The sequence below is a fragment of the Apium graveolens genome, chromosome 1 (assembly GCF_009905375.1).
Source record: "Apium graveolens cultivar Ventura chromosome 1, ASM990537v1, whole genome shotgun sequence".
In the NCBI taxonomy this organism is placed as follows: Eukaryota; Viridiplantae; Streptophyta; class Magnoliopsida; order Apiales; family Apiaceae; genus Apium; species Apium graveolens.
This window is the reverse complement of record NC_133647.1, coordinates 195398506-195412859: the sequence shown is the minus strand read 5'-3', so window position 1 is coordinate 195412859 and position 14354 is coordinate 195398506. Positions and strand designations below refer to the sequence as shown.

The window sequence follows — 14354 nt, the reverse complement described above, 5'->3', positions numbered from 1 at the left end:
CTACGATTAAAAATAAATAAAAAATAGGGTCGGTTCGGATTGAATTGGTCGGGTTGATCAAATAAATAAAAAACAGAGTCGGTTCGGATTGAATTAGTCGAGTTGATCAAACCGTGTATACCTGTAGACGTAACATACTTTTATTCCGTTTTTGGAGTAAAAGTCTTGGAATAAAAGTTTATTAAATTTCCATTCATCACCGCTTACTTTCGTTCCCTTTTAAAACGTGAGAGCACGATTACAAGTGAAACTACTTTATTTAGCTATATTCCCTTTTATTCCATCCAATTATATATGTTTTTTTTAATGTTTGACATGCATTTTAAGGCGAATAAAAAACATATTTTCATAATTTTTTTTAATTAAATTTCAAATATCAATTTTTTATTTAGAAGAAAAAAGAAATTAAAATAATATATACAAGTATGTTATAAATGAGTAATAAAATACGTGTCGATTTTCATGCTTGTTAAAACTCGGGATTAACATTTCTGTTAAAATTTTCAGCATTTCACACCTAAATTAGGAAGTTTAAAATCTCCCGGCGATCATCTTGCAAAACTGTTGAACCACTGACTCATGTCATTTAACGAAATGTATCCGAATCAAGATTTTAGATTGATCTGCCGAAAGTTGATTTACAAATTGACAGGCAGGACCCTCACTAGTACCTTCCCATTACAACTCTCCTAATAAAGTACAGTTGACTCACTTTCCATTTTCCAACTAGTCTTAAATCAACAAACAAAACAACTCACACGTTTTCATTGTTTGCCATATGGCCTTTCGATCATTTGTTTTTCTAGTTTTTAAATTTGTCACATCTTAAAACATCATCAAATTTTCACACCCAGATCAAAATCTTGGCCAAAAAAAATAATACTAGTAAGTTTGCAAATCCTTGTTTTCTTGTTCTTGTTCTTGTTCTTGTTTTTAGGGTATGATTCTTGATATTTGTCATGTATTATATGTGTGTGTGTTTGTTTGATGTTTGTTGGTTTTGGTTTTGATAGTGTATCCAAAGGTGAAGGTGAGAGATGAAGCACAAGATGGTGATGAAGATGATTATACTACAAGATTTTTTAAGGCTCTTGATGCTCTCTCTTTGCATAACTTTCCTTCTCCACCAGGTTATCTTTCTCTCAATCTTTTTTTTTTTAATCTTGTTTCTGGTTTTAGTTTTGATTTTGTGATAGTTTTGTATGTTCTTGCCATGTGTTTGTTCAATTAGCTGTTGCCTATTACTATAAGATGTTTAAGTTTTTGATATTATTGATTAAGTGGTTATTGAATTGAAGTTTCTGGATTCATGGGTTATGATCATCTTGTTGTTCTGAAATTAGGTCAATGTTCTAATATTGTACTTTCTGGATTGTCTAGTTCTTCGAGACAGGAGTTATGATGATTTATTGATTTAGAATGTGTTATCTGGTCGATTTTTCTATTCAAAGGATTTATATACTATGAACCAAATATCTCGGAATTCAACTGATAAAACTGTTAAGCTTGTTCTTGTAGAATTTGTACCGAGGAAATATTGGCAATGAATACCTATCACTACACATGAAAGTAAGCAACTAGGCGAACTAGCATGTTTAATAGTATTAGATTTCCATATAAACGCAATTAAGAATTGATCATTGTTTCTTGGTTGCTTTTTGTTTAAAAATAATTGAATTGTATTCTTCTATGGCATTCTTGGTTGCTTTTTGTCAGGATGTGTTGTATTCAAATTTCCATAACAAAATGCTATCTTTTCTTCGAATGTGATGGAGCTAGTATTTGGAATCTCAAGCCCACCATCATATCAAATTTTTTCCCACAGTGGAGGGAATCTTATCAGTTATTAATCTGTTACGACTCTGATGAACCTGACAACTGTCTCTCTTTTGCAAAGTCCTTCTCTTTGATGATTCCTTATTGATATTAGTTGGACAGGTCATGATATAATGTAGTTATGAGGCCGTCGACCTATATCTATAAACTTACTTCAGAGAAATTAACTTGTAACAGTAATACCAAGAAGCCACCATGATATCCTGTTATAAATGTGAAAATTTACCAATGTATTTGGTTACTTGAACTGAACAAAGAACCATGTGTGTATATGCATGAACCATGTGTGTATATGCTTCGATTAAATGTCTTTTTGATTCCTTTTACAGTAAAGGAACTTGAAGACAATTCTCCGCCATCAGTAGTAAGAATTCCAAAGTCTTATATATCAAAGCCTGTCATGCCTATGGCTCCTGTATCCAAAGGTTCGGTCTTTACTTCAGTATTATGTTTGATGTGTGATGGTCATAACTATTATGTTTGATGTGTGATGGTCATAACTCTATTCAAATATTGATTAAATTTATCATCTTTTGATAAACAGGATCAGCAAAGAGCATCAATAGAAAAATCGTGGAGGAAGAAAAACAAAATATTAGAGCTAGTTCAGTCCCACGACCACGTGCTGTCTTATCTAGTCCTGGTAATTTCATAGTAGTTTGTAATGTTGGTGCATTTAACTTAGCTATATCCAGAACCTACCTCTGATTAAGATGTCAGTAAAAAGAAATACCTTATATTAAACAGTCTGTACTCTTAGGAAGCACACATCTTTGATCATAATTTGGTAGTATTCAGCAAAGGCTCACTGGTATATTTAGATGCAACTACATGTTAATCTATTATCACTCATCACCATCTAGTTTTTTTCATGATGATTATTGCATCGGATGTAGATCATACTTGTCGTTTGGCTTTGACATGGATTACTACTCAAAAATTGTCATATGTGCATACACTCTTGCATATGATTCAGTTATTAGTAGGTCTGAAGTTCTGAACAGGAAGTATCTCCGCAAATTTTCGTGATTCCATAAACCACATAAGTCCTACTATTTGGTGATACTAATGCCTCTAGCTTATCCACTGGAACTAGAGAATTCTGCGGAATATATGCTGATTTTCAGTTCTGGTGGTGACTTGACGTCCACACTCCACTGTATGGAAAATTGTTTTCTTGCGCCGCTAATAGCTAGTGAAATCATTTCAAAACACAAATGCATATATGTGATACTTTCCATGAACGTCGACGTATCATCTATATCTCACAAGTCACTTATGCTGATACTATAATCTAGTAATATGAGAACCATGATTATGTAAGTATCTTTTAATAGCAAATCTCCTCAGATCTCTCTATTTGTAGTAGTGAACTGTGTTGCATTTATATGGTAACGGTAGTTGACCACTTGGCCTCTCTTTTTTACTCTCTGCCCTAATTTCCCCCTTGAGTTGCTTCTACTTCTACCTTATCTTAATAAATCTGTTGTATGTTTTATGGGTGAAACAGATAATGATGGAATACTTAAAAGCCAACAGAAGTCGAGACAAAAAATTTCTTCAGGTTTGAGAAATCCTAATAAACGGCAGAACCGACACATCCAGTGCAAGGTTATTCCAGCATCCATCGATACTGAAGGTCGTCAGGGGAACAAAACAAGAGAAGCCAGTGAAGTTGCTCACAGTAGGATTAATCATAAAGTTATAAGGGTGTCACCCTCAGTTGATTCTGCTTTTAAGTTCTAAAAACATAGTAGCTCGACACAAATAAGCAAATTTTGTCTTATTACTCGTTTGTGTAACAGCATGTAACAGATATGTTTCTGCAGTTCTGCTTAGAAAGAAATTAGAATACTAAATTCCACTTTTACTTTGTGTGTGAAGATTAGATTATAATCATTAATCCCCCGTGGACGTTGTATCTGGCCGAGTTTTTGTGTAGTTTGAAGCTAATCAGTCCAGTGCTGTGTGATGTAAAGGCATTAGATAGTAATTTTGTTGCTTAGTATAGGTTAGATATGTTATAGTAAATTCATCAAAGCTTTCCAGATATCTCGTATGAAAGTCTGACAGGCTATTGTCTAATTGTATTCCTGCAAATATGCAGTCTCTGGTTCAACATGTTTTCCAGATATCTCAAGTGGAAAATGACAATTTACTTATTGTATTTGCAGTTTCCCTGGTTCTGAATGCAGCATTTGTTTTTACACAGGTATACATTTTCTGGCAATGTTAAAATGTATAATATGATTTTTTTTTTCTGATGTGGAGTATAGTCCACACATAAGGGTAAAATTATGTGCATCGTACTTTTTTAACTTGATCTTGTTGATGAAAATGTGTACGGATATTTTTTTAATTCCCGATTTTCGGTAGAAATTCGTATAAATCGTAACTCGAAAAACTGGTGGCAAAATTTATGTTATCTTGAAAACTGATCAAATATTTGAGAGTTTTCAAAGCATAGGAGGGAGGCAGTGAAACAAGGATACAGAGTAGAAGATAAAAAACATAAACCTTATCTTTTACTTATCTAGTACAATCTCATTGGGCACAATTTGCCCACATAGCTTTTAAAGCTATCCCACAATCTGTATCTTTCTTTCTTTTCTCCCTTAAAATCTCTAACATTTTTTACTATCTTAACACTGGCAACATGGCTGCAGCTGCTGCTGCCGTGAGCTCTTCGTTCTCTACATCAATGCAAGGCCTCAAGTGTATCCGCTCCAAGAACTTGTGTCATCAGTCTGATCATGTCAGGATGGCCACTTTCAAAGGCATGTCACAAGTGTCATCTATTTGTCACTCAATTGTTTTAGAACCTATGATGATCATTGCCTCGACAAAGTGCCATGCAAGACGGGCGATAACAGCTGCAGTAGCGCAGGAGCAGGCCGCGGTGACTGCTGGAGCTGAGGTTGAGGTTGAGGAAGTTGTATTAACTGTTGAGGCTGAGGCTGAGGCTGAGGTTGAGGTATTAACAGCTGAAACTGAGGTTGAGAAGGCGGCATTAACCGCAGAAGCTGAGGCTGAGGCTGAGGAAGTTGTAACTGATCAAGTGGAAACGGAGAAAGTTGAAGAGGAGGAACAAGTGTTGAGTGGTGGAGGTGATGAGAGTGGAGGAGATAGTCCTGTAAACACCAAGCTATATTTCGGAAACTTGCCTTATCTTTGTGATAGTGCTCAACTTGCTGGCATTATTCAAGATTATGGTAGCCCTGAGCTAGTTGAGGTAAACTTTCTCATTTTGATTCGTTTTTCCCTATAAGGCTAAATGCATAGAATTGTTTTCGATTAATTGTTCTCCCTGAACTTGCAGAAAGTCGCGGTCTGTTTGATTGAAAAGAATGAGATTAGTTAGGAATGCAAAGAAAAATAAGTATGTAAAATAGAACAGACTCCACGAATTTTTTATGATGTGATTTGTTTAAGACATGAGTAAGAGTAGAATTGAGCATTTTATCACAAGCTCTGTGAGATTGAAAACAGCAATGAGACTATTAAGCTCAAAATATATAGAAGTTGAGGTTAAAGTCTTGGACCTATTTCATAGAAACATTGTGGGGGATCACTTGCGATTTTAAAAGCAGTTCTTAGTCTTATCAATGAGCTTTCTGAATATGTGAGATTCTTCATTAAGCAGGTGTGCTTGCAATAAAGTTTAAGGTTTCTGAGCTTTGCTTCTGCAAATATTACTCCTGGGAGAGAGATTTATTGTTCAATTGCTTAAATGTACCACATAATATGAATCGCGTGTTCCTAATTAGTAATATACCAGCAAAAGATACCACATAAATCATTAGTTCCCTTGATAACTTTTCTTTATAACGTTAGTAAGTTTAATAAACAGAGAATCTTCTTTGCTTAGTGAGAGTAGTTACTCAATTTAAAGAACTCATCCCTTGTTTCAGAAACTGTATGTTTAACTTCTCTTGCATTACTAATATGAGAATGCAAACTATCGTTTCAATCAATACAAATTAGTAGTAAACACTTGCAATCAGTGCAATCAAGTGCCAGTGAAACTTTGCAAATAACAATGTGATGTCAGAAACGACAATCAATGTGATTGAGATCCCCTGGTCAAGAAAAATATAGTCTATATCAGTAGAAACTAAGTTGATGATCAGTATCTTGTCAGAGTTTTATTAGCAAATGACTCTTGTGAACAATGTGTATTATGTTTGAAGATTCTTAAAATGACAAGGCATAGATTTTTCTTTATTGGTATGGCATGTTGCCTATTTCAGTACTGTTGATAGATTTTAAAACCTGGAATAAAGTATTGACCACTTCAATGTCATTGTATGCTATATAGGTTCTTTACAACAGAGACACTGGAAAAAGCAGAGGATTCGCGTTTGTTACAATGAGTACTGTTGAAGATTGCAATGCAGTCATAGAAAATCTCGATGGAAGTGTATGAACTGAAACTCACACTCTTGTCATTGGCATGCACATTTCTATACTTTTAACTGTTAAGTAATGTTACAATTGAACAATTCAGGTCTATGGTGGGAGAACGTTGAGGGTAAATTTTGCGGACAAACCAAAACCAAAAGAGCCTTTATATCCAGAAACAGAACACAAACTATTTATCGGGAACTTATCGTGGACAGTTACATCTGAAAGTTTGACAAAAGCTTTTGAACAATATGGAAATGTAGTTGGAGCAAGGGTTCTATTTGATGGAGACACCGGAAGGTCCCGTGGCTATGGTTTTGTATGCTTTCCATCTAGAGCAGAGATGGAAACAGCCCTACAATCGCTTGATGGAGTGGTATGACTTTTATATGCATCAATTGCATAAGCAACACACATTAACAAATATCTTCTTGATTTTCAAGTAAACAGAATAAAAAATGCTTTAAGTATTATCGACTCGTTTACAGTTCTGACACCAACATGCCTAAGACTGTTAAACATCAACTTATTTTTTTCTCGAAAAGTTGCAAGAATTTCATCTTAAGCTCATGACATTTCTGTTGGCTTTTTCAGGATCTGGAAGGACGAGCAATGCGCGTTAGCCTAGCTCAAGGAAAGCGAGACTAAGGTGAAAAGATACACCAGGTTTATGTAAGAAGAGTTGAAGATTGGTGGTTGCAAGCACTTGACAGAAGAATATGATACACATTAGATGCATGTCTATCATCATAGAATGGTGCATACCAGGGACTTTCTAACTTCTTGTATATACAATTCATTGGCCCTTTTTTCCAGTGTACAACTTGAGCTTTAGAGTTTGCCTATGATTGTGGCATTTCATTCAAACACAAACATCAATTTCATAGTACAATCTGTTAAGTTACTGATTCTTCTGAAATATCAAAGATGTTAGAAAAGCAGGTTTCAAACACAAACCACTATATTCCTCATTAATTTTCTTAGAAGTCATCAGTACAACTTATATTCATTCTAAAATGATTTATTTCTATGTTAGAAACTTAAAATGTGATCATTTAACTTCAAAAGGATAATTTAAATGTAAAATGGATGTGCAGCAAATTATTATGTATTTTTTTTATTTTTTTTACAAAAAAAGATAAAACAATTACACATAATCCGAGATAAACATGATTCTATAATTAAATAAAAAACCATATTCGTATCTTTGACTTTTAACATATTTGGATTGTTGGCACAAAACGCTCTTTAGTTTTTGCGGAGAGCGCAGAAGATCACGAATATTCAATAAGATATTGCGGCGCAGTTTGTTGCTTATTTTGTATATTTCTATATACTTTTTTTATTATTATTAAGTTTTATTTAATTAAATTGAATAAAAAAAATATGTTCAACTGAATTTTCTAATTTCACTTAAACTTTTTTGGATTTTAACTCTATCCAACAATTTTTACTCAAAAATTGAAATTTATTACACTTTGATATAAAACCAAACGGGTCACTTTTCTTGAACCATGGCAGAGAGTTATACTTGCACAGGAACAAAAAGACACCCAAATCTTTGATACAATCACAGTGTGAATGGATGAGGTTGTGGAACAAGTTGAGAATGCAAAAAAAGAATGGGAAGAAACATACAATAAGGCCCAAGAACACATTAATTGTATACAAAATTTTGGTAAATCAAGAACAGAAAAGTCAGCATCTTCATTGCCTAGATTGAATGCTTTGGCTCAAGATGAATTGGGTTTGCTTAATTCTTTGCAATTTAAGCTTGATGTTCTTGCCCCTCAACTCCCTTCTCATGATCATGTTCAATCTGCTGTTTCTTTGCTGAAATCTTGGAAAGATTTGATCCAAAGGTACTGCCTTTTTTGATTTTTTTGATGGGTTTTTTGGTTGGTTTTTGTTTGATTAAGGAGATACAATCTCTCTCCCCCTCCCTCCCTCCCTTTCTCTCCCCCTCCCTCCCTCTCTCTCCCTCCCTCTCTCTCTGTGTGTGTGTGTGTGTGTCTGTGTGTAGGTACTATCTTTATTGGTTTTTGATGTGATTTTTAGTTTTTTTTGTGGTAGATTGATGAGATATAATGTGTGTCTGTGTGTGTGTTTTTTGTGTGTATTTGATGTTTTGGGTATTGATCAAGTTGAATCTGCTCTTTCTTTGCTGAAATCTTGGAAATATTTGATATAAAGGTACTATCTTTATTGTTTTTTGATGGGTTTTTTAGTTGGTCTGTGTTTGATTAAAGAGATACAATGTGTGTGTGTGTGTGTGTGTGATGTTTTGGGTATTGATCATTGAAGGGTACATAGTAGATTGGCTGGATTTTTTATATTTTCTTGAAAATTGGTGTTATATAAGCTAAGATTTGTGGTTGCAACTGAATGAAAAGAGACCTACTTGTAGAATCTTGGAAAAATTAGATTCAAAGGTACCATCTTTATTGTTTTTTGATGGGTTTTTTCATTTTTGTTGTGTTTGATTTAGGAGATGGGATGGTGGTTATTCATATTTCTGTGTTTTGTGGCTTGATTAATGGGTTTTTAGTTAATTGACTGGAAAAAATTTGTGTACTTTTCGGTTTGTATCTTGTTGAAAATTGTTGTTATATATATATACTGTACTTTGTGGTTGCAATTAAAAAAGAGCAGACTTGTAAAATTTGTTGATTTGGAGTATATATTTTTGTTTAGATAGTGGTTTGGTTTCAGTAGTGAGGGATGATTTACTTATGACAAACTTGAGAACATTTTGTCGTACTGGGACTTCATCTTTAGGGTTCTCTTGGGACTGAATATGTTTCTTTTAAAACAGAGGAGTTTCGAGCTATGTGTATTTTAGCATTTTTTTTAATCACAAGTCGCAATGGCCCACCTCTGATTTTTATTAAATATATTTATTATTGATAGAGGTCAGAGGATGTGTGTCTAGGATATTAATTTCGAAGGATTACTTCAATAGTTAGTTGATGGTAGAATTGGTGAGGATCAAATCACTGAGGTTCAGTTTAGCAAATGGTCAAGAACTTTGGACTCTGGACTCTGAAGTTTGATTTAATGTGAATAAACAGTTAACCAAAAGTCCAGTAGGCTGAAATATTTATTTGTTTGGAGACTAAATATGATCGTTTTAGTCTAGTTTCTCTTTTGTTATCTCCTAGGATCCTCCCCTCTTCCATGGAAACATCCTAGTAATAATCGAAGGAAATAGTTTTTCAAAAGATGGTATACTGATATGCATGCTTTCGTGCATTTGTGTGTGTATGTAAGGTTATAACACTTAAATTTATTCTTATTATGTAGATTGCGATTGAATTTACGAAATGCTAATTTGCAAGCAAAAGAAAACATGAAGAAAGCTGCAAAGGAAGAGGTACCTACCTGTTTTAGTGTTTAGAACTTACTTCTATTAACAATGTTGTTTGGTGTTGGTCTTGAGTAAAATTTTGGCGGATCATATGAATTATCAAATAAATTATAAATGCTAATTTCTTTGATATGTTTAGCTGATCAGGTTTTGTACTCCGGTAACTACCAGTATAACCCCCCCCCCCCCCAAACCAAAGTTCGAAGTAAACAAAATATCTTTCATGAGGACCTTTATTTTTTAGGAATTCGATTACATCGGTAAAAAAAAATTAGTATCTGGGAAGGATTTTAAATTTTAGATCATTGCAAGTTGCCTGAACAGTTGTTTTATAAGTAGCGAATGGTGGAATTTTATATCATTGGTTTTGTTTCTCCCTCCCCCTCATTTAACATTGATTGTGTTTTACTTTTTTATTAACATCTATTATGTTTTATATATCTGTAATTATACTATATTAATACATAACCTGTGTGTATATTGTTTCTTTATTATAATATATATTCTGTAACACACAAGAATATGTTATTAATAAATTGGCTTAAATCTCAAAGTAGTCACTAAACTCAGGGTCATATATCAAAAAAACCATTCGAGTTATCGGAGACTCGATTGCACCACTCTAGTTAAGAGTAATGACAATCCCGTTAAATTTTAACTGTTGACCTAACGGAAAGCTGTTGACTTTGACATGTATATTTGATTTAATTAAATAAGGAGTATGTGGCACTGTAGCAATTGGCTTGAAAGAAAACCTGACGCGACGCGACATCCGAGGTAGAATGCCACCAAGAGAACCATTCAGATACCGTCAGATGCTACAGCCTGGAGATGTACGGTGGTGAGAGCGTGCATGAACTGACAAACTTGATTGACGGCATAGCAAATGTCAGGTCTGGTGAGAGGGAGTACCTGCCCTATTAAGTACGTCTAAGAAAGGAGATAGATAGTAGGTATGTCCTGGAAGCAAAATAGCTTCTTTTTAAGTATGTCATCGTAGCAAGATGGGCAGGCTAGCCAATTATAGGTACCCATCACTAGGAAGATAGAGAATCTTTCTTTCACTACAGTCCGAGGGGATTATATCCCTAAAGGCTTTCTAAAAAGGGTAGCGAACGAGCTGGCTGGTGCTGTTAGCCCTGGGCTGGTGTGTCTATGCAAAAGAAGAAAAAGCTACCTATGGGCGGTTGCTGCTCTCGGGATAGGGAGTTTGAGTCAGCGAAGTCAGTCGGTTAACAGAAGTATAGAATTCCGAGCTAGGCGATCATGTGCTATCGGTGTCCGGCATTATCCTGGGAGAATAGAGAATCTGAGCTCTCGTTCCAAGCTGTGGCCAGTGTGGATGGTGGCATAAAAGAATCACCTAAAATCATCCTCTCAGAAGCAAGTATGATCAAAGTTCCAGTTAGAGGTTTTCCAGGTGATCCTAATTTATTCTGCATGCCTATAAGCAATCATTATATCTCTCATCCGTGTGTATGCATGTGTTTTCTTTAATGAATGTACCTGGACATGGTGTGATTCACCTTTCTGCTTGGTTCAAAGTATTATCATAGAATCTTAATAAATTTTATCCCCTGGAAAGGATTTGATACAGTTGAGTTCACGACTACTGCTGCTACCAATACATTGTCTGAAAATAGTGCGTAGTGGTATAGGTTGGGGTCTTCTAGTTTTTCCTAATTTGGGAAGTGCCTTTCAGAAGTATTCAATGTGAAGTACTCCGTTGTAAGGCGCAGTGGGAGACAGTGAAGACCTTTGGGAAGCGTTTTTGCAGTTAGGTGTGTCAAAAACAAGGTCAGCTTCTTGTGGACTCGGAGCTGCTTTGAGTGAATAATAGCACGAAGCTTCTTTACAACAGCAAAACAAATGTTAGCAGAACGGCTAGCATGAAAATGACATTCACTTATCTGCACTACAGATATATACACACATGTCTGTATAATGTGTATATATATCATAACTTGGCTGGATGTTTATTTTCAAAATAATATATTTTTTAATCATTTCAGGACAGTCAACTATGCTACATGGCCTTCTGTTAGGTCAACAGTTAATATTTAACGGGACTTTCATTACTCACAACTAGAGTGGTGCAATCGAGTCCCCGATAACTAGAGTGGTATTTTTGATATATGACTCTGAGTTTAGTGACTACTTTGAGATTTAAGCCTTAATAAATTTCATAATTATAGAATACAAACCAAAAAAGTTATCATATAAAAATATAGAAGTTCATACTAATAAAATCACAATTAAGTGTTCATAATACAAAAATATATTAATACAAATACATTTCAAAGTCATGTCATTTTCGAATCCATTAATAATATAAACTTTGAAAATATACTATTGAAGTTAATAAAGTAAAATAATCTCACTTAAATATTAAAGATTGGGGTTAAGGTTTTCAGAGTGGCTATGCATATGAATTTTGTTTAAACCCTTTAAAAGCTCTGTGTCTGGTCACATGAAATTTTGGTTACTGGTACTATCAACATCTGAGTAATTTCCTGTTTTGGCCAATCTTCTGGTAATAATTGATATAATGTGAAATTTTAATTGTGCAATAAGAACTTGTGTCATTTACTCATTTGTGGGAGTTGAGGGTAAAATTTTGTGGATGAATGCAGAGGGAGCTGCTTTTGGGAGGTGGAGAAGAGTCCACAATTCGCAGGCGTAATTTACAGTATGTATATCAATCTACCGCTTTAAGTGAAAAAAGCTAATTTAACTATCTCTATTCGTACTTTGTATACTGTGAAACACATGTGGTACCTGACACAATATTTTTGTATAGTTGGTGCAAATATGAACTGGTTTTTTACTACTTCCAGGACAAAGTCTGGAATGACATCTGCGGCAGAAACAATTACAGATAGTCTTCGCCGTACTCGTCAGCTTATGGTTCAGGTTATTATCTTTACTGAATCATTCTTTGATGTGTTGTATTCATTTTTAAATTTTGTGTTTGCTCTCTTCGCATGACAGTTTTCTTGTTAATTAATTATATGTCACAAATATGTTGTATAAATTTACAGGAGGTTGAAAGAAGTGGAAGCACATTGATGGCATTTGGTTAGTTCTTTCTGTGGCCAAGATGCTTGTATCTTACTTTAAAAATGCCATTACTATAGTAGTCATGTTACTGCTTTTCCATCTGTTGAACACTTGTACCTCGTCTTTTAAGTTTGAAATCGAATATTTGGTAATTTATACAACTATCTCAAAAAAGGGTCTCGGTCCTCTCGGATCTATCATAATATCATGTGCAGTTTATGTGTAAGGCTAACAGTAGGAGATGATAGTGCTCCTTTAATCTTTCAAAATCATCTTCCCTTTTTTACCCATAAATAAACAAATACATAACTTTCTTTGCTCCAACTTTCTAGAGCTGTCTTTGATTCGTTAAGCCTCCATTTGGTCAACTAGTATATCGATTTAATTTGAGTTGCCAATGTATCCCTTGAATTTTCTCCCTTTTCAACTCCTGACATGTCCTGACCAGTGTAATAATCTCAAAAAGTTTGTCTCTCTGTTCAAGCTAGAGGTAAATAGAGTTACCAAATGTAACAGAAATACCACACTCTTGTATCCAACTACGAATCAGCTCTATGGATCACATAATATATACCTAGTTTGAGAGTCCAATGGAAAGAATTGGTACAGTGTGATGGTTTAGTTAAGTCGGCTGCTTCTGGTAATACTGTGCATGGATAAATGTTCGTTTTTACCCTTCTCCATTGGAGTTATTTGGGACTGGGTACAAACAGTAAATATTTACCTGTACTAGAAAGTATATATATTAGATCCTGAGGAATGGAATTTTCTTATTGCAGAGGAATCAACTGGGGTACTAAAGAAGGCAGAAAGTGAATACAAGGGACATCGGTCATTGCTAATGCGGACCCGGAATCTGCTTTCCACTATGCAGCGGCAAGATGTGCTTGACAGGTAAAAACAAATTTAATTTCAAGTAGTTGAAGTCACTTGGCTCTTGATTTCAGTTCTGACTTCTGAGCCATGGTTCTGTAATCCGCAGGGTAATTCTTGCAGTTGGATTTCTCTTGTTTTCCTTGGCTGTCCTTTACGTTGTTTCGAAACGTATTGGGATACTAAAGCTGCAGAGAACAGTTACTGCCGCCATTAGATCTGGTATGGCTGGGCAAGCAAATATCTTACCTGTGCGTGGAGGAGATGGGTTACAGCCCCCTCGTGTACATCACAATGCAGTTCCAGATCCAGGGGTAAATGTAGCAGTAGGGCAACCTATGCATGATGAACTATGAAACTCCTCATTTTTTATGGATGTACATTTTAACCCGTAGGCACTAGCGTTATTTTAGGCTCGTCGGTAATGAAAAAAACACGTGACATCCCTGTCCGGACAACCTGAAGGATGAAATGTACGGTCTTTTACTGTAAAGATTTTTTGGAAATGATAAAGAATTGGCTTCCATGAAAAAGCCCAATTGTGTTGTTATGAACTTGAACAAAATGCATGCTTGAATTGATTCAAATGCATGTGTAGTGTATGTTATAAACGAATGATCTGAATTCAAGCACCTTGAACCTGATTCATCTTTAGATTCAAACTCGGTATATAAATATATGAACTTAAGTCATATTTGGATTTAACTCCGTAGACAATAGACATTGTGCGGTGGTCTATTTCGGCTACATTTTATGATTTAGTTTCTCATTTTATGCCATAGGCTTGGATTTGTGTCGACCTAATTTTTTTAAT

At 34.9% G+C, this 14354-nt stretch overlaps 3 protein-coding genes across 3 annotated transcripts; all 3 read left to right on the top strand.

Annotated features, from left to right (window-relative positions):
• The first annotated feature begins 714 nt into the window (after positions 1–714).
• Positions 715–3706, top strand: LOC141675724 (uncharacterized). The gene is made up of 5 exons (XM_074482061.1): positions 715–885; positions 1014–1130; positions 2166–2261; positions 2381–2479; positions 3347–3706. Coding segments are annotated over exons 1-5 (549 nt in total). The 5' UTR covers positions 715–884; the 3' UTR covers positions 3583–3706.
• A 681-nt stretch (positions 3707–4387) lies between these two features.
• LOC141675708 (28 kDa ribonucleoprotein, chloroplastic) lies at positions 4388–7166 on the top strand. Its single transcript, XM_074482060.1, has 4 exons — positions 4388–5068; positions 6155–6256; positions 6344–6616; positions 6835–7166. Exons 1-4 carry the CDS (start codon positions 4493–4495, stop codon positions 6886–6888), a joined length of 1005 nt encoding a protein of 334 aa, XP_074338161.1. The 5' UTR covers positions 4388–4492; the 3' UTR covers positions 6889–7166.
• A 580-nt stretch (positions 7167–7746) lies between these two features.
• Positions 7747–14194, top strand: LOC141675692 (uncharacterized). The gene is made up of 7 exons (XM_074482059.1): positions 7747–8102; positions 9544–9613; positions 12241–12296; positions 12445–12520; positions 12649–12685; positions 13447–13561; positions 13650–14194. Exons 1-7 carry the CDS (start codon positions 7822–7824, stop codon positions 13894–13896), a joined length of 882 nt encoding a protein of 293 aa, XP_074338160.1. The 5' UTR covers positions 7747–7821; the 3' UTR covers positions 13897–14194.
• The last annotated feature ends 160 nt before the right edge of the window (positions 14195–14354 follow it).

What these genes read in the sequence shown, in the direction of transcription:
- LOC141675724 (XM_074482061.1), top strand. An exon ending in TATGGCTCCTGTATCCAAAG is followed by an intron (nt 2,262 to 2,380) that starts GTTCGGTCTTTA and finishes TTTGATAAACAG; the next exon opens with GATCAGCAAAGAGCATCAAT. An exon ending in TGCTGTCTTATCTAGTCCTG is followed by an intron (nt 2,480 to 3,346) that starts GTAATTTCATAG and finishes TGGGTGAAACAG; the next exon opens with ATAATGATGGAATACTTAAA.
- LOC141675708 (XM_074482060.1), top strand. Translation starts at nt 4,493, where the DNA reads ATGGCTGCAGCTGCTGCTGCCGTGAGCTCTTCGTTCTCTACATCAATG. An exon ending in GTAGCCCTGAGCTAGTTGAG is followed by an intron (nt 5,069 to 6,154) that starts GTAAACTTTCTC and finishes TATGCTATATAG; the next exon opens with GTTCTTTACAACAGAGACAC. An exon ending in TAGAAAATCTCGATGGAAGT is followed by an intron (nt 6,257 to 6,343) that starts GTATGAACTGAA and finishes TGAACAATTCAG; the next exon opens with GTCTATGGTGGGAGAACGTT.
- LOC141675692 (XM_074482059.1), top strand. Translation starts at nt 7,822, where the DNA reads ATGGATGAGGTTGTGGAACAAGTTGAGAATGCAAAAAAAGAATGGGAA. An exon ending in TGGAAAGATTTGATCCAAAG is followed by an intron (nt 8,103 to 9,543) that starts GTACTGCCTTTT and finishes CTTATTATGTAG; the next exon opens with ATTGCGATTGAATTTACGAA. An exon ending in AGAAAGCTGCAAAGGAAGAG is followed by an intron (nt 9,614 to 12,240) that starts GTACCTACCTGT and finishes GGATGAATGCAG; the next exon opens with AGGGAGCTGCTTTTGGGAGG.